At 43.7% G+C, this 20,548-nt stretch overlaps 3 protein-coding genes across 4 annotated transcripts in view; all 3 read left to right on the top strand.

The window, feature by feature from the left end:
• Positions 1-5,367, top strand: part of LOC139160015 (zinc finger protein 850-like) — a 37,103-nt gene extending 31,736 nt beyond the window's left edge. The window contains exon 4 of the transcript XR_011557870.1: positions 5,350-5,367. The gene's annotated coding sequence lies outside the window, so the exon portion shown is untranslated. The remainder of the gene's footprint in view (positions 1-5,349) is intronic.
• Positions 2,978-8,210, top strand: LOC139160036 (endothelial zinc finger protein induced by tumor necrosis factor alpha-like). Its single transcript, XM_070737555.1, has 2 exons — positions 2,978-3,040; positions 5,350-8,210. Exon 2 carries the CDS (start codon positions 5,768-5,770, stop codon positions 6,857-6,859), a length of 1,092 nt encoding a protein of 363 aa, XP_070593656.1. The 5' UTR covers positions 2,978-3,040; positions 5,350-5,767; the 3' UTR covers positions 6,860-8,210.
• Positions 8,211-10,885: 2,675 nt separating this feature from the next.
• LOC139160025 (zinc finger protein 268-like) overlaps positions 10,886-20,548 on the top strand; it is a 38,948-nt gene continuing 29,285 nt past the window's right edge. Inside the window, exons 1-2 of one of the 2 annotated variants that reach the window (XM_070737537.1) lie at positions 10,886-10,969; positions 17,237-17,403. The gene's annotated coding sequence lies outside the window, so the exon portion shown is untranslated. The remainder of the gene's footprint in view (positions 10,970-17,236; positions 17,404-20,548) is intronic. The other variant, XM_070737534.1, reaches the window with a different exon arrangement.

Here is a 20,548-nt window from a genome sequence, read left to right as displayed (position 1 = left end):
AACAACAGTGATAAAAAACAGCATGTAACAATCCAATATTAAAACAACTAAAATCCCATCCTCCCAGGCATCACAGCCTCCTCCACCTCCTCCATACCTTTTGATGATCTCTGGAAGTCATGTGCAGAAAGAGGGCAGGTCATGCAACTCTGGGCTACGTGGCTGCCTTATGGAAAAAGATGTTATTTTGACTGGGCCCAAGATTCATTCCTGGGCCTTGCAGTGAACTCGTGGAAGCAGCTGCCATTTTGCCATGGCTGCCTCTGTGTCAATATGGTGGCTGCTTCTGAATCACTGGGAGTCGGACAAAGTGTTCTGTTTTGCTACCTTAACACTGTAGACTGTGTTCAGGATTTGTGAGTGCACTGACAATGGTGGCTGCCTCTGGGAGATCTCCAAAAGAGCAAGCCATGTATCCCTGGGATGCATGATAATTGGCCAAATGCCACTTGTCCTGTAGCTGCTAAAAAAAGCCAATGTAGTCCTAGGTTGTATCAACAGAGGAATAATGACAAGACAACAGGAATGTGCATGAAGAAGACAAAGAAATGTACATATATTGAATATTCTTAAATATATTGCATCAAAAAGTTTCCTCCCCTTCTGAAGCAGGCCCAAAATTTATGAGGTTTAACCTCAACGTACAACCGATGTGACTTTTATCTACAACATAGAGATGCAAACTAGTTAACGGGTGTTTAGCAATGTTAAAACTGCAAAACATTAACACTCTAGTTTTGCATTTAACTTTTATAAAGTCTAGAATGGCTTATTTACCATACATCAAGATAAACATTGTCTCTGATCTGGACCAAATATCTTTGTTTGAGTCTTACTAATAAAACTTTTTCTTAAGATTCTGTTTAAGAACAATAAAACAACAATTGTGTCCCAAAATTATAAACCTGTTGTTGATCCATTTTCCCAAGTGTCCAGTGTTGAGGGGGCTTTTAAGAAGTGGCTGTGCTCCATGTGGCAGCTTCCTGGGAAGAGCTCAGGGTCACAAAGGGATTCATTTGTGTGTGCTCACAATCCCAAACTCCTCCATCAGTCCCAGAGGAACGGGACCTCCCAGAACATATTTTTCTCTCTCTAGGATTCTTCACATCCTTCTGCGTAATCCACCAGCTGGGTGCAACAATTATTTTCTCCCCGTGATGCTTCTAGCAAATGACTGCACATGGCTTTTTTTTTTTTACTGGGTGTAATAAAGGTAACATTTGTCTTGTGTAGTAACAATTCAGGATTATTGTGGGACAAAAGAAAACAGCTTTGCAAACCATCATTTTGTCCCAACATATGTTAGCCATTAGCATGCTTCAGAACAATTAAGGCAGGCAGGGTTCCCTTGGGTACCATTTGATGGGGGTCAAGGGAAAAGGAGGGTTTTGCCTCTCCATGTATTATTAATGGGCCACCGTGTGACACATAATGCTGGACTCACTGGCCTGATTCAGCATGGCTCTTCTTATGTTCTTTAACCAATAGTGGAAATTTTGAGCAGTTCAGAGAACTGCAAATACCATCTCTGGCTGGTCTCAGAGTGGACTGGGAATGGAGTTTTTTGCCCCTGCCACACCCACCAAGCCATGACCAAAGAACAAAAACATTTGAATTTCACCACTGACCTCACCCCATTCCCAAGAGGTCTGTAAGGGACTTGCATAAGTGCACCAACGTACCTACCGTCCCTGTCCTAATGTTCCCTTTTATTCATAACCATCTCACAATGATGCTCAGACTTTAGAAAAAGGGCAGAGAAGAACAACAAAGACATTTACAACAAAGAGTCTACAAAGAGGGGCGGCATACAAATCTAATCTAATCAATCAATCAATATAAATAAATAAATAAATAAATGTATTCATCACCATGTTTATACATTTTATATGTTCACAATGAAGTTTATAATTTTATTTCTAATATACATGCTTGACAAAAATAAAAAAAATAAAAAGGTCTTCACCTTAGGCAAGAAAAGCTAAATGCACATCAATAGAAGAGGTAGTACCTGGTTCTAGAGTGAGAGGGACCTAGAAACAATCACATATGAGCTAGGAGTGTGTTGGAACTAGCAAAAAAGTCAAAGCCGCCCTAGTCTGCAGCATCACAGGGATAGTTTCAAGATCAGATGAAGTATTAATATTGTATTATACTGAATTGGTAAGACTACTCTTTGGATACTGCATCCAGTTTTGGTCACTAGGATAGAAAAAAGATTTTTGGTCTGTTGAAAGACTACAGAGAAGAAGAACAAAAACATTTAAGCAAGTGGACGGTAAAACATACAATGAAGGATTGTAGGACTTGGGTAACAGAGAGAAGGACTAGGGTTATATGATAGCAGTCTTTCAGTATTTGAAGGACTGACACAGAAAAGAGAAAGCATACATACATACATACATACATACATACATACAAACATACATACATGTACAAGATAGCAGGTATAGATATGAACATAAGCAAAAGCAAAGTAGGTACAGGTAAATTTGGACAATAGGACAATAAGACAGGGACGGTAGGCACAGTGATGCTCAGACTTTAGAAAAAGGGCAGAGAAGAAAAACAAAGACATTTACAACAAAGAGTCTATGGAGAGGGGCAGCATACAAATCTAATATTATTATTATTATTATTATTATTATTATTATTATTATTATTATTATTATTATTATTATTATTTACCCAATTTATTATTTCAGTTGGCTCATCTGCAAAGATAGGTTACTAGAAGTCTGAAAATGACTTGATAGCATGTAATCGGTGAGATGGCAAATGCCATCCTTAGAGAAGGGAAAAGCCAGCTTTTTGTCTCTCCCCCCCCCTCCCCTTTCAGATAGGCAGCATCTGTGTAAAATCAACAGTACAGTACTGATGCCCCTCTGGTTGATCTTAAACGAGTTAAAACCATCGAGTACAATATTGCTAGAAAGGATTAAAGGAGAGAAACTTCCACTTCCGGAAAGGAATCCGAGCAGAGAGTGTGGTGTAGAGAGATGCTCTCGCCTCTTCCAAGGATCGAAGCATCAGCTGGAAGGTGAGTTGAGGGCAGGTCGGAGGAGAATCCGGGAGCAACTCAGGCTGTTTGGTTCCCTCCACGGCGTGGAAGCAGAGAAGCAAGTAGAATTGCGGAATGACAGTTGGAAGGGATCTTTGAGGTCATCAAGTCCAACCCCCTTTTGCAGCAGGAGACCTTATGCATTTCAGGCACATGGCTGTTCAGTCTCTTCCCGAAAGCCTCCAGTGATGGAGCAGCCACAGCTTCTGCTGGAAAACTGGTTAATTGTTTTCACAATCAGAAAATTTATCCCTGTTTCTAGGTTGCTTCTCTCCTTGATTTGCTTCCACCCATTGTTTCCTGTTCTGACTTCAGATGCTCTGGAGAAGAGGTTGAGCCCCTCCTCTTTGTGGCAGCCCCTCAGATATTGGAAGACTGCTGGCATTTCACCCCTCCTCCTCCTATTCTATATAGATATACCCAGTTCCTGCAACCATCTTTGTATGTTTTAGTCTCAAGCCCCCAAATACATTTGTTGCTCTTTTATTTATTCTCTCTTAGTAAGTATTAAGTCCAGTATAGCTGACCTTCTATAGCTGATCCTGTGTCTTTTGGGTGATAAAGTTGTCATTTTTGTCAGGGTCTCCTGCTCAAGCAAGAGATTGAACTACTAGAAGATTTCCAAGGTTTCTTTCAACTCTCTTGTTCTGTTATGGACCTTTGACAATAATGGATTGTTCTACCAGTGTGTTATTTTGATTACTTTACTGCGATATGCCAACAAGCATAGTATTTCCTATTGCTTAATCAATGTATTAACCTGGTTTGAACTAAAAAGGTCCTATTGAGGACTGTTTGGGACATTATGAATATAGAGTAACAGAGTTGGAAGGGACCTTGGAGGTCTTCTGGTCCAACCCTCTGTTTAGGCAGGAACCACTTTAGAGAAATGCTTATCCAACATCTTCTTTAAAATTTACACTATTAGAAGATTCACAACTTCTGGTTCTAAATGGCTTCGTTTAGTTTTCACCTACTGCTTCTTGCTCTACCCTCAGGTGCTTTGTAGAATAGCTTCACTCTCTCTTGTTTGTGGCAACCCCTGAAATATTGAAACAATGCTATCATGTCTCCCATGCCTCATTTAACTGTACATATCCAGTTCCTACAGCCGTTCTTTATATGTTTTAGGCTCCAGTCTCATAATCATCTTTGTTGCTCTTAACTGTACTCTTTCCAGAGTCTCAACATCCTTTTTGCATTGTGATGACCCAAACTGTGTTCCACTATTCCTCTATCAATGCAGCCTAGAACTGTGTTGGCTTTTTTCACAGCTGCTGCACATTTCTGGCTCATATTTAATGGTTGTCCACTAGGACTCCTCCAAGATCCCCCTCACAGTCATAGTTCCCTCTAAGCTGAGCAGTGAGCAATCGCTCACTTAAAAATCATCATCAACTCAGAGTTTTCCAAACCTGCCCAGAAGCCGAGAGGGAAAGAGTGAGAGGGAAGGAGAGAGAGAGGAAGAGAGGAAGAGAGAGAAACAGAGAGAAAAAAGAGAGGAAGGAAAAGAGAAAGAAAAAGAATGGGAGTAAGGAAGAGAGAAAGAAAATCAAAATCTAGTTTGAAACTAGCTCAACTATTTAAGTGGCATTTTGATATTGATAGAGTTGCCCTATTATGAGCTCACTGTTATAGACACACAGTACAGTATTTTATTTTGAAATTCTCTGGGGCAAAACAGGGTGGGTTTTTTATTTATTTGTTTGTTTGTTTGTTTGTTTGTTTGTTTGTTTGTTTGTTTGTTTATTATTTCTGTGCCGCCCAGTCCCGAAGGGACTGCCGCTCAGACACTATACCTTTCCGCCCACCCCAAAAAAAATTAGAGGGAACACTGCTCACAGTTACTACTGTTGAACAATGTACAGTAGTCCCTCACCTATCGCTGGTGTTACGTTCCAGACCTGGCCGCGATAGGTGAAATCCGTGATGGGGAATTTATCGACTGATAGTACTTATTTAAGTATTTATATTGTAATTGTTTGGTAAGTTTTCATTGTTTTAAGTGTTTATAAACCCTTCCCACACAGTATTTATTTTAGATACAGTATTTAAATACAGTATTTACAATTTTAGATATATATATATTTTTTTAAAAACCTGCCGATCCAGTTCAGGGGGCTGTTTAAATCTGCCGATCGACTTCCTCAGAAACCCGCGATGAAGTGAAGCCGCAGTAGGTGAAGCGCGGTATAGCGAGGGACTACTGTATATACTTTGCTTTTCTTGACACCTTCTGCAATCATTTTATAAAAAATTAAAGTTACTCTTTTCTTTGAATTGTGCAGACAAAGAAGACGGCATTAAGAGCACTCCAGACAACTGAGAATAACAAGCAAGGTTAAAAAGCCCATCAAGCCTTTGACCATTTGTCATACTTTTGACTATTGCAGCTTTCCCATGGTCACGTGATTTATATTTGAATGCTTGGCAGCTAACGCACATTTCAAATCACAACTGAGTATGCACAAAATGATCCACATTGGAGAGAACCAATACTAATGTGGCCAAAGCTTTAGTCAGAACAGCTCCCTTGTGATTCATGGCAGGATCCACATAGGATAGAAGCTCTACAATGTCTCCCGATATACTGAGCAAGGCAACTTGGTGATACATTAGAGAACTCACACCTGGGAGAAATCCTTTGAATGCTCTGATTGTAGGAAAAGATTTGGTCTGAATTCTCACCTCATGATACACTAGAAGATGCACACAAAAAAGAAATCATACGATTGTTCTGATTGCGGGAAATGTTTCACTACTCTGATGCACCAGAGAACACATACAGGGGAGAAACCTTTTGAATGTCGTGAGTGTAGGAAAAGTTTCAGTCACAATTCCCATTTGGTGATACACCAGAGGATTCATTCAGGAGAGAAACCCTTTGAATGTCCTGATTGTGGAAAAAGTTTCAGTCGCAATTCCAGCCTGGTAAGACATCAGAAGACACACACAGAAGACAAATCCTTTGAATGTCCTGACTGTGGGAAAGGTTTCAGTCAAAATTCCCACTTGGTGGTACATCTGAGGACACACACGGGGGAGAAACCATTTGAATGCCGTGATTGTGGGAAAACTTTCAGTCAAAATTCCCACTTGGTGGTACATCTGAGGACACACACGGGAGAGAAACCATTTCAATGTAGTCTTTGTGGGAAAAGTTTCAGTCACAATTCACATCTGGTGAGCCACCATAGGACTCATACAGGAGAAAAACCATATAAGTGTCCGGTTTGTGGGAAAAGTTTCAGTCTCAATTCCAGCCTGGTGATCCACCACAGAATTCACACAGGAGAGAAACCTTTCGAATGTCCTGATTGTGGGAAAAGTTTCAGTCGCAATTCCCACTTGGTGGAACACCAGAGTATTCACACAGGAGAGAAACTCTTTGAATGTCCTGATTGTGGGAAAAGTTTCAGTTACAATTCCAACCTGCTAAGACATCAGAAGATTCACATAGAAGAGAAACTCTTTGAATGTCCTGATTGTGAGAAAGGTTTCAGTGAGAAGTCCAAACTGGTACTTCACCAGAGAACTCACACAGGAGAGAAACCCTTTAGATGTAGTCTTTGTGGGAAAGGTTTCAGTCACAATTCACATCTAGTGAGCCACCAGAGGACTCACACAGGAGAGAAACCCTATCAGTGTCTGGTTTGTGGGAAAATTTTCACTGCCATTTCCAACCTGGTGAGACACCAGGAGACTCACACAGGAGAGAAACCCTTTGAATGCCCTGATTGTGGGAAAAGTTTCAGTCAAAATTCCCACTTGGTGGCACACCTGAGGACACACACATAAGAGAACCCATTTCGAGCATTCATGTTTCCTTCCACAGATGAGCTTTAATGAGATGCTGACTTCAGTTTTCCAGCAGGACTTGGCATCTGCCCACACTGCCAAAAGCATTCAATGGTTCAATGACCGTGGGATTCCTGTACTTGATTGGGCAGCAAACTTTCCTAACCTGAACCCCATGGGGCATTGCCAAGGGAAAGATGAGAGACATGAGACCAAACAATGCAGAAGAGCTGAAGGCCGCAATTGAAGCATCCCGGTCTTCCACAACAGCTCAGCAGTGCCACAAACTGATAATTTCTATGTCACCTCACATTGAGGCAGTAATTGCTGCAAAAGAGACTCAGACCAAGGAGAAACATAGAAGTCTGACGGCAGAAAAACATAGAAACATAGAAGTCTGACGGCAGAAAAAGACCTCATGGTCCATCTAGTCTGCCCTTATACTATTTTCTGTATTTTATCTTAGGATGGATATATGTTTATCCCAGGCATGTTTAAATTCAGTTACTGTGGATTTATCTACCACGTCTGCTGGAAGTTTGTTCCAAGGATCTACTACTCTTTCAGTAAAATAATATTTTCTCATGTTGCTTTTGATCTTTCCCCCAACTAACTTCAGATTGTGTCCCCTTGTTCTTGTGTTCACTTTCCTATTAAAAACACTTCCCTCCTGGACCTTATTTAACCCTTTAACATATTTAAATGTTTCGATCATGTCCCCCCTTTTCCTTCTGTCCTCCGTCCAGACTATACAGATTGAGTTCATTAAGTCTTTCCTGATACGTTTTATGCTTAAGACCTTCCACCATTTTTGCAGCCCGTCTTTGGACCCGTTCAATTTTGTCAATATCTTTTTGTAGGTGAGGTCTCTAGAACTGAACACAGTATTCCAAATGTGGTCTCACCAGCACTCTACATAGCGGGATCATAATCTCCCTCTTCCTGCTTGTTATACCTCTAGCTATGCAGCCAAGCAACCTACTTGCTTTCCCTACCGCCTGACTGCACCGTTCACCCATTTTGAGATTGTCAGAAATCACTACCCCTAAATCCTTCTCTTCTGAAGTTTTTGCTAACACAGAACTGCCAATACAGTACTGAGTACATATGCATGCTTATAGTTTTCAGAGGACCAATATTGTTCTGTGTACACTACTTGTTTTATTGATCGCATGTAATATTCTAATTTTCTAATATTCTAATTTGTGGTTTTCATGAACTGTACCCCATAATCATCACAGTTATGACAAAACATGGATAAACTGTCTTGCCTTGCATATAATAAGTCTCTCTCGTATATTACGTTTCATGTTTTAAGTTGCATTACTGAAATAAATGAGATTTTGCACTATATTCTAATTTCCCGAGTTTCACCTATATATTACTGTATTTTTCAGACTGTAGGACACACACAGTCTCCCAAAGTGGGGTGAAAATGTCTTATAGACTGAATATTACCAAAGCTCTGCCCACCTGGCAGCCGTTTTTGGGGCTCAGCAGTCCCCGGTTTTTTTTGTCCTTTTCAGCGCTTTTTCGAATCCATTTTCAAGTCTATTTTTTTGGCCCATTTTTGAAGTTTTTTCAGAAACCCTCAAAAATGGGCTGAAAAAAAGGCTCAAAAGGGGGTTGAAAAACCTCAAAAATTCCTTGTCTTCCATATTATGTGCCTCTTCTGACCCAGCTTCCTGATAAAAGGTCATAGGCACAAACAGCTGTCCCTACAAACTTCCTTTTAATAATAGTGGCAGGTAATTGTCTTCCTTATCAGTCCTAAGTTCAAATAAAAAATAAGCCAGTCATTTTGGTTGGACAGCTATTAGTCTCCTTAAAAGTGGAGTAGAGATGGGTAGAAGGCTAATCCTATAATAATAATAATAATAATTATTATTATTATTATTATTTAGATTTGTATGCCGCCCCTCTCCGAAGACTCGGGGCGGCTCACAACAACGATAAAAACAATATTATAATGGCACAAATCTAAAACAACGATAAAAACAATATTATAATGGCACAAATCTAATATTAAAAAACTAAAAACCCTATCATAATTAACCAAACAGCACATACATACCAAACATAAATTATAATAAGCCTGGGGGAATGATGTCTCAAATCCCCCATGCCTGGCAGTATAAATGAGTCTTAAGTAGTTTACGGAAGACGAGGGTGGGAGCAGTTCTAATCTCCGGGGGGAGTTGATTCCAGAGGGCCACCACAGACAAGGCTCTTCCCCTGGGGCCCGCCAGACGACATTGTTTAGTCGACGGGACCCGGAGAAGGCCAACTCTGTGGGACCTTATCGGCCGCTGAGATTCGTGCAGTAGCAGGCGGTTCCGGAGGTACTCTGGTCCAATGCCATGTAGGGCTTTAAAAGTCATGACCAACACTTTGAATTGTGACCGAAAATTGATCGGCAGCCAATGCAGGCCACGGAGTGTTGTAGATACGTGGGCGAATCTGGGAAGCCCCACGATGGCTCTCGCGGCCGCGTTCTGCACGATCTGGAGTTTCCGAACACTTTTCAAAGGTAGCCCCATGTAGAGAGCGTTGCAGTAATCGAACCTCAAGGTGATAAGGGCATGAGTGACTGAGCAATGCCTCCCTGTCCAAATAGGGCCACAACTGGTGGTTCTGAGGGTGAAGATCTTTCGTTTTGTTTGGCACCAATCTTTCTAGGACTATTAACAAAAGTGGGGGCTGCTTTCCATGAGCATGTGTCTCCTTGTCTCATCCTGGGAGGTGTAATATTTTGCATTCAGCTGTACATTTCCACCCTGTGCCAATTCAGTGAAGCCGTTGAAGTGATGTGCGGGTGTCTGGAGGTTGTGAGGGTCTGGATGGGCATCAATAGGGTCAAGCTCAACCCTGACAAGACTGAGTGACTGTGGGTTTTGCCTCCCAAGGCAATCACATCTGTCCATCCATCACTCTGAGGGGAGGGAATTTGACCCCCTTGGAGAGAGTCCGCAACTTGGGAGTCCTCCTAGATCCACAGATGAGGCTTGAGCAACATCTCAGCTGTGGCTAGGGGGATTTTCGCAGAGGTTTGCCTAGTGTGCCAGTTGCGGGCCTATTTGGACAAGGAGTCTCTACCCACAGTCACTCACGCACTCATCTCTAGGCTCGATTACTGAAATGCGCTCTACTTAGGGCAACCCAATGAAAAACATTGGGAGGATAGAAAAAAGATGTTTGGTCTGTAGAAAGACCACAGAGAAGAAGAACAAAGAGTGGAGGGTAAAACATACAATGAAGGATTTTAGGAATTGGGTATCAGATAGGACTGGGGTTATATGATAGCAGTCTTTCAGTATTTGAAGGACTGACACAGAAAAGAGGAAGCATACATACATACATACATACATACATACATACATACATACATACATGTACAAGATAGCTGGTATTGGTCTGAATATAAGGAAAAGCAAAGTAGGTTCAGTTAAATTTGGACAAAAGGACAATAAGACAGGGACGTAGACACAATAGTGCTTAGACTTTAGAAAAAGGACAGAGAAGGACAACAAAGACATTTACACATTTTATTATTTCACTTGGCTCAGCTGCAAAGATTTATTTATTTTGTCCAATACACAATGAGGGTTTTAGTGGGTATATATATATATATACACACACAGTAAAATACATGATGAAGGTTATAGAGGAGATACTCATATTAAAATATATCTAAGAAACAATAGAAAAGAAGATATAGAAATAGAACATATCAATGAAAGAATAGAAGAAGAGATATAGGAATAGAAGAAAGGTATAGGAGATATAGGTTGATATAAGATAGGTTGCTAGGAGTCTGAAAATGATTTGAAAGCATGTAATCGGTGAGGCGATTTGGCGAATGCCATCCGTAGAGAAGGGAGAAGCCAATTTTTTGCCCCTCCCTATCAGATAGGCAGCATCTGTGACTGGAAAGTCAACAGTACAGTAACGGCCTCTCTAGTTGATCTTAAAGGAGTTAAAACCATCGAGTACTCTATTGCTAGAAAGGACTAAAGGAGAAACTTCCTTTTCCGGAAAGGAACCCGAGTGGACAGTGTGGTGCAGAGAGGCGCTCTGGCCTCTCCCAAGGATCGAAGCATCAGCTGGAAGGTGAGTTGAGGGAAGGTCGGAGGAGAATGCGGGAGCAACTCGAGCTGTTTGGTTCCCTCCACGGCGTAGAAGCAGAGAAGCAACTAGAATTGCGGAAGAACAGTTGGAAGGGATCTTTGAGGTCATCCAGTCCAGCCCCCTTTTCCAGCAGGAGACCTTATGCATTTCAGGCACATGGCTGCCCAGTCTCTTCCTGAAAGCCTCCAGTGATGGAGCAGCCACAACTTCTGCAGGAAAACCGGTTAATTGTTCTCACATTCAGAAAATGTCTCCCTGTTTCTAGGTTGCTTCTCTCCTTGATTTACTTCCACCCATTGTTTCTTGTTCTGCCTTCAGATGCTCTGGAGAAGAAGTTGAGCCCCTCCTCTTTGTGGCAGCCCCTCAGATATTGGAAGACTGATGGCATTTCACCCCTCCTCCTCCTATTCTATGCAGATATAACCAATTCCTGCAATCTTTATATGTTTTAGCCTCAGACCCCAAATTATATTTGTTGCTCTTTCATTTATTCTTTCTTAGTAAGTATTATGTCCAGTATCGCTGACCCTCTAATTCCATCCTGTATCTTTTGGATGATAAAGTGGTCATGTTTGTTAGGGTCTCCTGCTCAAGCAAGGGATTGAACTACTAGAAGATTTCCAAGGTCCCCTTCAACTCTCTTGTCCTGTTATGGACCTTTGACAATAATGGATTGTTCTGCCACTGTGTTATTTTGGTTTTTTTACTTCCATGTGTAGCCCACAAGCACAGTATTTCCTATTGCTTAATCCATGTATTAACCAGGTTTCAACTAAAAAGGTCCTATTGAGGACCATTTGGTATGTTATGAATATAGTACAGTGAACCCTCGAGTTTCGCGTCCTCAAGCATCGCGAAAGGGCTATTTCGCGAGTTTTAAACCCGGAAGTAAACTCCACCATCTGCGCATGTGTGCGTAGATGGTGGAGTTCCCCAGCTGGGAAGCTGGGCGGCTTCCCTGGGTCTTTCCCCTCTTGCCCCGTAAGACCCCAGCGGTGGCGCGAGCAACGGCGTGGGCGGGCGGGCGGCACGCGCGGGGACACCCCAGCTCCGCTGCCCAGCTGGGGTGCGGAGCTGGGGTTTCCCCAAGCGCGCGCGCGTTGCTGGGGCCGCTCCCCAGCTGGGGAGCGGATCTGGGGTTTCCCCAAGCGCGCGCGCGTTGCTGGGGCCGCTTCCCAGCTGGGGACCGGAGCCGGGGTTTCCCCAAGCGCGCGCGCGTTGCTGGGGCTGCTCCCCAGCTGGGGAGCGGATCTGGGGTTTCCCCAAGCGCGCGCGCGTTGCTGGGGCCGCTTCCCAGCTGGGGACCGGAGCCGGGGTTTCCCCAAGCGCGCGCGCGCGTTGCTGGGGCTGCTCCCCAGCTGGGGAGCGGAGCCGGGGTTTCTCCAAGCGCGCGCGCGTTGCTGGGGCCGCTCCCCAGCTGGGAAGCGGCCCCAGCAACTCGCGCGCGCTTGGGGAAACCCCAGATCCGCTCCCCAGCTGGGGAGCAGCCCCAGCAACCCGCGAACGCGCTGCGGGCGGCGGTGGAAGTAAAAACACCATCTGCACATGCGCAGATGGTGTTTTTACTTCCGCACCGCTACTTCGCGAAAAATCGATCATCGCTTGGGGTCCTGGAACGGAACCCTCGCGATGATCGAGGGTTCACTGTATAACAAAATTGGAAGGGACCTTGGAGGTCTTCTTGTCCAACCTTTGCAGGAATCCTTCACAACTTGAGACAATTGGTTATCCAACATCTTCCCTTAAAACCTCCAATATTGGAGCATTCACAACTTCTGGAGGCACATTGTTAATTATTCTAACTGTCAAGAAATTTCTCCTTAGTTCTTAATTGCTTCTCTCCTTGTTTAGTTTCCACCACTTCTTGTTCTACCCTCAGGTGCTTTGTAGAATGGCTTCACTGTCTCTTGTTTGTGGCAACCCCTAAAACATTGGAACACTGCTATCATTTCTCCCGCATCTCATTTAACGCTCACAGTCACTCATGCCCTCATCACCTCGAGGCTCGACTACTGTAATGCTCTCTACATGGGGCTATCTCTTAAAAGTGTTTGGAAACTTCAGATCGTGCAGAATGCAGCTGCGAGAGCAATCATGGGCTTCCCTAAATATGCCCATGTTACACCAACACTCCGCAGTCAGCATTGGTTGCCGATCAGTTTCCGGTCACAATTCAAAGTGTTGGTTATGACCTATAAAGCCCTACATGGCATCGGACCAGAATATCTCTGGGACCGCCTTCTGCCGCACGAATCCCAGCGACCAGTTAGGTCCCACAGAGTTGGCCTTCTCCGGGTCCCGTTGACTAAACAATGTCATTTGGCAGGACCCATGAAAAGAGCCTTCCCTGTGGCGGCTCCGACCCTCTGGAACCAACTCCCCCCAGAGATCAGAATTGCCCCCACCCTCCTCGCCTTTCGCAAGCTCCTTAAAACCCATCTCTGTCGTCAGGCATGGGGGAACTGAGATATGCCCTTCCCCCTAGGCCTATACAATTTATGCATGTTATGTTTGTGTATATGTTTGGTGGGGTTTTTTTTAATTAGGGTTTTTTAAATGATTTTAAATATTAGATTTGTTATAGGTTGTTTCACTATTGTTGTTAACCGCCCCGAGTCTGCGGAGAGAGGCGGCATACAAATCTAATTAATAAAATAAATAAATAAATAAATACCCAATTCCTACAACCGTTCTTTATATGTTTTAACCTCCAGTCTCCTAATAATCTTTGTTGCTCTTCTCTGTACTCTTTCCAGAGTCTCAACATTCCTTTTGCATCGTGTCAACCAAAACGAATGCAGTGTTCCAAGTATGGAACAAGGCATTATAAAGTGGTATTAACACTTCACGTGATCTTGATTCTATCCCTTTGTTAATGCAGCCTAAAACTGTTTTGGGTTTTTTTGGCAGCTGCTGCACAGTAAAATGTTTGTCCACAAGACTCCAAGATCCCTCTCACAGTTACTATTGTTGAGCAAGGTACCACATATACTGTGGATTTTGTACCTGTGCATTTTGTTTTTCTTACGTAAATGTAGAACCTTACTTTTTTCACTATTAAATTTCATTTTGTTAGATAGCGTTCAGTGTTCAAGTCTGTCAAAATTCTTCTGCATCTTGAGCCTATCTTCCGGAGAGTTGGCTATTGCTTCCAGTTTGGTGTCATCTGAAAATTTGATGAGCTTCCCATCTATCCCCACGTCCAAGTCATTGATGAAGAAGTGGAAGAGTACTGGGCCTAAAACAGGGCCATGGGATACTCCACTATATACTTTCTTCCATGTACATGCAGTTCCATTGAACAATACATGTTGAGTGTGATTGGTCAGCCAGTTTTTAATCCATCTTGTGGTATTGCTGTCTAACCCACATTTTTGTACTTTATCTAGTAATCGGTTATGGTCTACTTTATCAAATGCCTTACTGAAGTCCAAGTAAATTATTTTGACAGCATTCCTCTGGTCCACTAATTTTGTCACTTTGTCAAAGTATGCAGTAAGAGTAGTCCCCTTTTTTGTGTATCCAAAGTTTTGTGGCCATGCAATCATTGACCCTTTCACTTGTTCCTCTATAGTATCCTGTTTTAACAAATAGGTGTATAGTTTAGAAATCATTTTTATATTGGGTCCAAATATTATTAAATCGAGAGGGTTTGTATTTTGAAAGCCAAATGTACTTTTGTGTTGTTTATATTTTGTGTTTATTTGTATGTATGTGAACCAGTCTATGGGTATTCCATTGTCTTGTAGTTGTTGTCTGGTGAAAATATTATCATTAGTATCTAACAATTTAGAGTAGGTTATTATTTTAGGTACTGAAAGAGGGGTCTGGTACATAAAAGATTCATTTGGGGATAGCCATTTTGGAATTGCTAGATAGTAGGGGTTTTTTATCTGTTGCCATGTCGATATTAGTGTATTTCTAATATGATGATTTTTAAAGTATTTTGGAATTTTATTTGATTCTACCATTAAGAATGTATGCCATCCTGATTGTAGGTTAAATCCTTCTAGGGAAAGTACAGTGGAACCTCAAGATACGAACCTAATTGGTTCCAGGGGGAGGTTCGTAACACGAAAGGTTCGTAAGACGAAACATTGTTTCCCATAGGAAACAATGTAAAGTCAATTAATTCGTGCAACAACAAAAAAAACCCGCAAAAAACCGCTGCCGCCCGGCTGTCACCTTTTAAAACAGCCCGGCGGCTGTTTTAAATGGTGACAGCCGGGCAGGGGGGCTTCCCAGCAGCCTCCCGAACCCGGAAGTTCGGCAAAAGTTCGGGGTTCGGGAGGCTCCGGGCCGCATTCGCCTTCCTCCGCCACCACCAGCATCCAGCTCTTTCTCCGCTTCTCCCTTCTCTACAAAATGACAGCCTGGCGGCGGCCTGGAAACTAGGAGAGGGACAGAATACGGGAGAAGGAGGGAGGCAGCGTCCACGCTTTTCTTTCTTTGGCTAATTGGCCAAAGACGTTCCCAGCCCAGCGGCGCTTTTACATTGATCCCTTTCTCTGGCCACTTAGCTCTTCTTCCGAAAGGAAAGCGTGGAGGCTGTCTCTCTCCTCCCGTGTTCCGCCCCCCTCCAAGCCGCATTCGCCTTCCTCCGCCACCAGCAACATCCAGCTCTTCCTCCGCTTCTCGCTTCTCTACAAAATGACAGCCGGGCGGCGGCCTGGAAGCTGGGAGAGGGGCGGAATATGGGAGGAGAGAGGCAGCCTCCATGCTTTTCTTTCGGCGGAGCGAGAAGCATAGGAGGAGCTGGATGCTGGTGGTGGCGGAGGAAGGCGAATGCGGCTTGGAAGCTGGGAGGGGGGGCGGAATATGGGAGGAGAGAGGCAGCCTCCATGCTTTTCTTTCGGCAGAGGAGCTAAGTGGCCAAAGACGTTCCGCCCCCCTCCCAGCCTCCAAGCCGCATTCGCCTTCCTCCGCCACCACCAGCATCCAGCTCCCGGCCAAGCAGCCAGGAAGCCGAGACGGGTGTGGCGGGGAACATCGGCACGGGAGGCAGCTTCTGCCGGACATGGGCAATGGGCGGGACAGAGAAGCGGGGAGAATCAGGAGGCTCCTTTGGCAGCTGGGGGCTGCCTGGCTTTGTTGTTTTGGCTGCAGCGGGTGCCAGGCAGCCTCCAGCCGCCAAAGGAACCTCCTGATTCTTCCCGCTTCTCTGTCCCGCTCATTGCCCGTGTCCGGCAGAAGCTGCGGCCTGATTGCTCTTCGCCGGCGGGATGCAAAGTGCTGGGGTGGGGTGGGTGTCCTGACAGCCCCCCCACCCCAATGCTTCGCCTCCCGCCGGGCAAGAGCGCTCGGGTGGCAGCTTCTTCTAGATACGGGCGATGGGTGGGACAGAGGGGTGGGGTTAAGCCCACGTGGCTGGGCTCCCCAACAGAGACCCGGCGGGGAGGAGAGCGGAGCTCACAGGGCTGGGCTCCGCAACAGAGACCGTCGGCCAGCTGGTCGGGCCGGTGAGGAAAGGGGCGGAGCCCACATGGCAGGGCTCCGCGGCAGCTGCCTGCTGGGCTGGTAAGAGGGGGAACGGAGCCCACATGGCTGGGCTCCGCAATGGAGACCGCCAGCCTTCCCAGGCTGCTGGGAAGCCGCCCGGCTGTTTTAAAAGGTGACAGCCGGGCTGGGGGACTTCCCAGCAGCCTCCCGAACCCCGAACCCGGAAGTTTGGCAAAAGTTCGGGGTTCGGGAGGCTGCTGAGAAGCTCCCCAGCCCGGCTGTCACCTTTTAAAACAGCCGGGCGGCTTTCCAGGAGCCTTCCGAAGCCGAACGCCAAACCCGAACTTCCGCGTTCGGCGTTCGGAGGCTCCTGGAAAGCCACGCGGCTGTTTTAAAAGGTGACAGCTGGGCTGGGGAGCTTCTCAGCAGCTTCCCGAACCCCGAACTTTTGCCGAACTTCCGGTTTTGGGGTTCGGGAGGCTGCTGGGAAGTCCCCCAGCCTGTCACCTTTTAAAACAGCCGGGGGGCTTCCCAGCAGCCTCCCGAACGCCAGTTCGTAACTCGAAAAAAGTTCGTAAGAAGAGGCAAAATTTTTCTGACCCCCGGGTTCGTATCACGAGTTGTTCGTAAGACGAGGGGTTCGTATCTTGAGGTACCACTGTAATCTTGTATTTTGTAATGTTATCCAATCTTTAAGTTTAGTTAGAATAGTGGCTTGATAGTAAAGATAGAAGTTGGGGAGGCCAAAGCCTCCCCTTGATCTGTGATCTTGCAAATTTTTTAATTTTATTTTTGTCCCCTTTTTTGAAGATGGGAACTTTCTCAGCTCTTTTTCAGTCCTTTGGAGAGTTCTCCGGTGCTCCAGGATCTTTGAAAAGTATAGTTCAGTCGTTCTGAGATCTCGTCTGCCAGTTCCTTCATAATCTGGGATATAATCCATCCGGTCCCAGTGATTTGAACTCGACTAGGATAGAGAGGTACTCCCTTTACGATTACCCCCCCTAATTTAACGTGTGCTAATCTGTGTTTTGTGGTGCTGTTTTGGATAGGTTGGGCTGTTTTTTCCCCTTTCTTGTAAAGGTGGATGCAAAACATGAGTTAAGTAGCTCTCAGGCCGAAAGCCATCGTGTGGAGTTAGAGGCTTTGGCCTGCCACAGTAACACAGCATAAGGGAATTGGGAGGGGAAAGAGAGAAATTATAGCCACAACAAATTCCTTTCCCAGAGTCCAAGGTCATGCCCAGACAACCAATTTTATGCAAGAAATCCATTGTACTAAAAACAAGGATGTAATTTGGAACTTGCAGCCTGGTCTATATATAAAACGAACATAATTGCAAACAGGCGAGGGGGGGGTGCTTTTCTGAGCAAAATAAATAAATAAACATTATTTTTTTCATTTCATTTTTCAATTGTTTATGATCAGGCTGTTCACATTAGTGTACCAATGCAATGGATATTCCCAAAAAAACCCACAACAGTAGCTAAAATCAACCTTTTTCTTAGTCTGGGTCAAATAGATCCGGGAACAGAACAAGTGTATAGTCATTGCGCCTGGCAAAAACTAAGCAACCAAAAAAAAATACTCATAGAAAGAACCCCTCAATTCTACAATTAGAAAAGCAGAGAATAAAATTGGACTGATGGCCATATATGCAAATCAAATCCAGATTACAATCCGATAAGAAGAAATATGAAATGCAGAAGCAAGATTCAGTATTAGATAAAATTCTTTTAGGCCCAGGGGGGGAAAAGCAATTACAAATATCTATAAATTATTAATAGAATATAAAAATGTAGAGGAAATAGTCAAAGGGAATATGATCAGATGGGCAAAGAATACTGTATTGGACATGTTATACATTTAGACCAGTGGTGAAAAATTTGGCAAACTAATTATAAAATATTCTATTATAAATAAGAAAAGTATTAGACTAAAGTAGGATTTTAGTAGTAACAGATTAGATGTCTAAATGAAAGTTGAATATTTGAAACCTGAAAATTGGTCATACTTAAGACCGAACCATTAAACGTTGGTCAGAAAGACAGCAGGAGTGGGGTGGGTTATCTAAAGTTTCGTCTTGTCTATGTACATGTTGTTGTTGTTATTATTATTATTATTATTATTATTATTATTATTATTATTATTATTATTATTATGTCAGTACAACCCAGCAAACGAGGTCACTATGCTGGATTTCGTATTTCATCACCAGTCGGGCGCTTCCCAAGCACCTAGGACTGCGTGATGTAGCGGCGAATTATGTTTGCTGATCCCAGTAAAGCGGGCTTTTGCAATTGACAGATGGAGATTTTGTCAATTCCGATGGTTTTCAAATGTCCGCTGACATCCTTTGGTACTGCGCCCAGCGTGCCAAGTACCACTGGGGCCACTTTCACTGGCTTATGCCAGAGTCGTTGCAGCTCGATTTTTAGATCTTCGTATTTCACTAATTTCTCTAGCTGCTTCTCCTCAATTCTGCTGTCCCCTGGGATTGCGATGTCGATGATCCATACTTTCTTTTTCTCCACAATCAGGATGTCTGGTTTGTTATGCTTCAGAATTCGGTCACTCTGAAGTCAGAAATCCCACAGTAGTTTTGCTTGCTCATTTTTGACCACTTTTTCAGGCTTATGATCTCACCAGTTCTTTGCCACTGGGAAATGGTAGTTCCGGCACAAGTTCCAGTGGATCATCTGGATTATTATTATCATCATCATCATCATCATTATTATTTGAAAAAGAAAGAACCCCTCAAATGAGGCAAAGTCATATAATTTCAAGTTTCAGATATGCAGAGAAAATTTTTTACAGGGTCTCAAACTTCCTTTCGGGTCAAATAGACCCAAACAGAACAGCAGGGTCGGGGAAGCAAGCAGAGGCCTTTTTTCTGCTGCTTCTTCGCTAAAGTGCCCCGAGAAGCAGGACAACTATTTTGTCTGCAGTGGTACAATAGGGGCTCCAGCTTGAATGGGGTGGGCGGGGATGGATTAGAAGATCTTTAAGTTCCCTTCCAATTCTTGGCAGTTTGAAATAATGAAAAGTGGGGGTAGACAAAACTACAGCTGGATTATGGGGCACCGAGACCCATAGAGACATGCTGGGAGGGAGCAGGAAGGCCGATGCGTGTTGCCGTTCCCTGTAATAGAAAGGCATATGAGTTTTAAACAGCTTTGAAAGAGGGGTGAGCCTCATCTGGTTCGCCTACCCACCAGGTGCAGCACAGGTGGCCAGAAGCGACTGAGCAACTCCTGCTTTCTCTGTGTTTGGTCATCTATTCCCCCCCCCTTCTCCCCCCCCCCCCCATGTGTGTGTGCTCTTACCTTCTCTCCCTCCTTAAGAATTTGATTACAAAGAGATGGAGGGAGGGAGAGGGAGAGAGACGCTGTGTTGGAGGCATTGTGTCAAAGTCCCCCTGCCCCCTCTGCCTGTCTGAAGCCACCTCAAAGTTGTTCTGCTCTGTTATCAGTAGCGGCCACAGTAACGTTCCCTCTATTTTTTTTCCCGGTGTTGGTGGAAAAGTATAGTGTCTGAGCGCCACATTTTCATACCTTGAGTGACAGATGTCACCCAAGACAATTCGTTGTGTAATTATTTGGGGCTCGGTACTGGGGTAGAATAAGGTCCCTTCCCACTATGTTATTCTGTTATTTTATGTTTCAATTAATATCATTATCCTCCTTGTGTGTTCAATCACACTTGGCCAATAAAAATTCTATTCTATTCTATTCTATTATAAATCCAGATAGGCCATCATGCCTACTTCTCCTTCTTATACATTCTTCTTAAAAGAAACTAAAAAACCTTATACAACTTTTTCTTAATTAATAGGAAAACAAATTCCCCTTCTTTTTTATTAAAAGAAATTAATAATAAAACAAAACCAAAATCTATTACTATTAAAACTAAAAAAACCCAGCAAAACCAAAAACACAACTATTAATACATCCATGCTTTAAAATCTTCATTTCTTAAATATTTATCATAGTATTATAGTAATCTAATAATACTATGAAAATCTATCTGAACAACAATTAATATATTTCCATATTTACTTTTCTATAATTTCATTCAATATTTCCAAGCTCAATTAATTTTCAGGCACTTGGCATTTACTATTAT

Source organism: Erythrolamprus reginae, chromosome 2 (assembly GCF_031021105.1).
Source record: "Erythrolamprus reginae isolate rEryReg1 chromosome 2, rEryReg1.hap1, whole genome shotgun sequence".
Lineage (NCBI taxonomy): Eukaryota > Metazoa > Chordata > Lepidosauria > Squamata > Dipsadidae > Erythrolamprus > Erythrolamprus reginae.
Note: the sequence above shows the minus strand (reverse complement) of the source record. Positions and strands in the feature narration are given on the sequence as shown.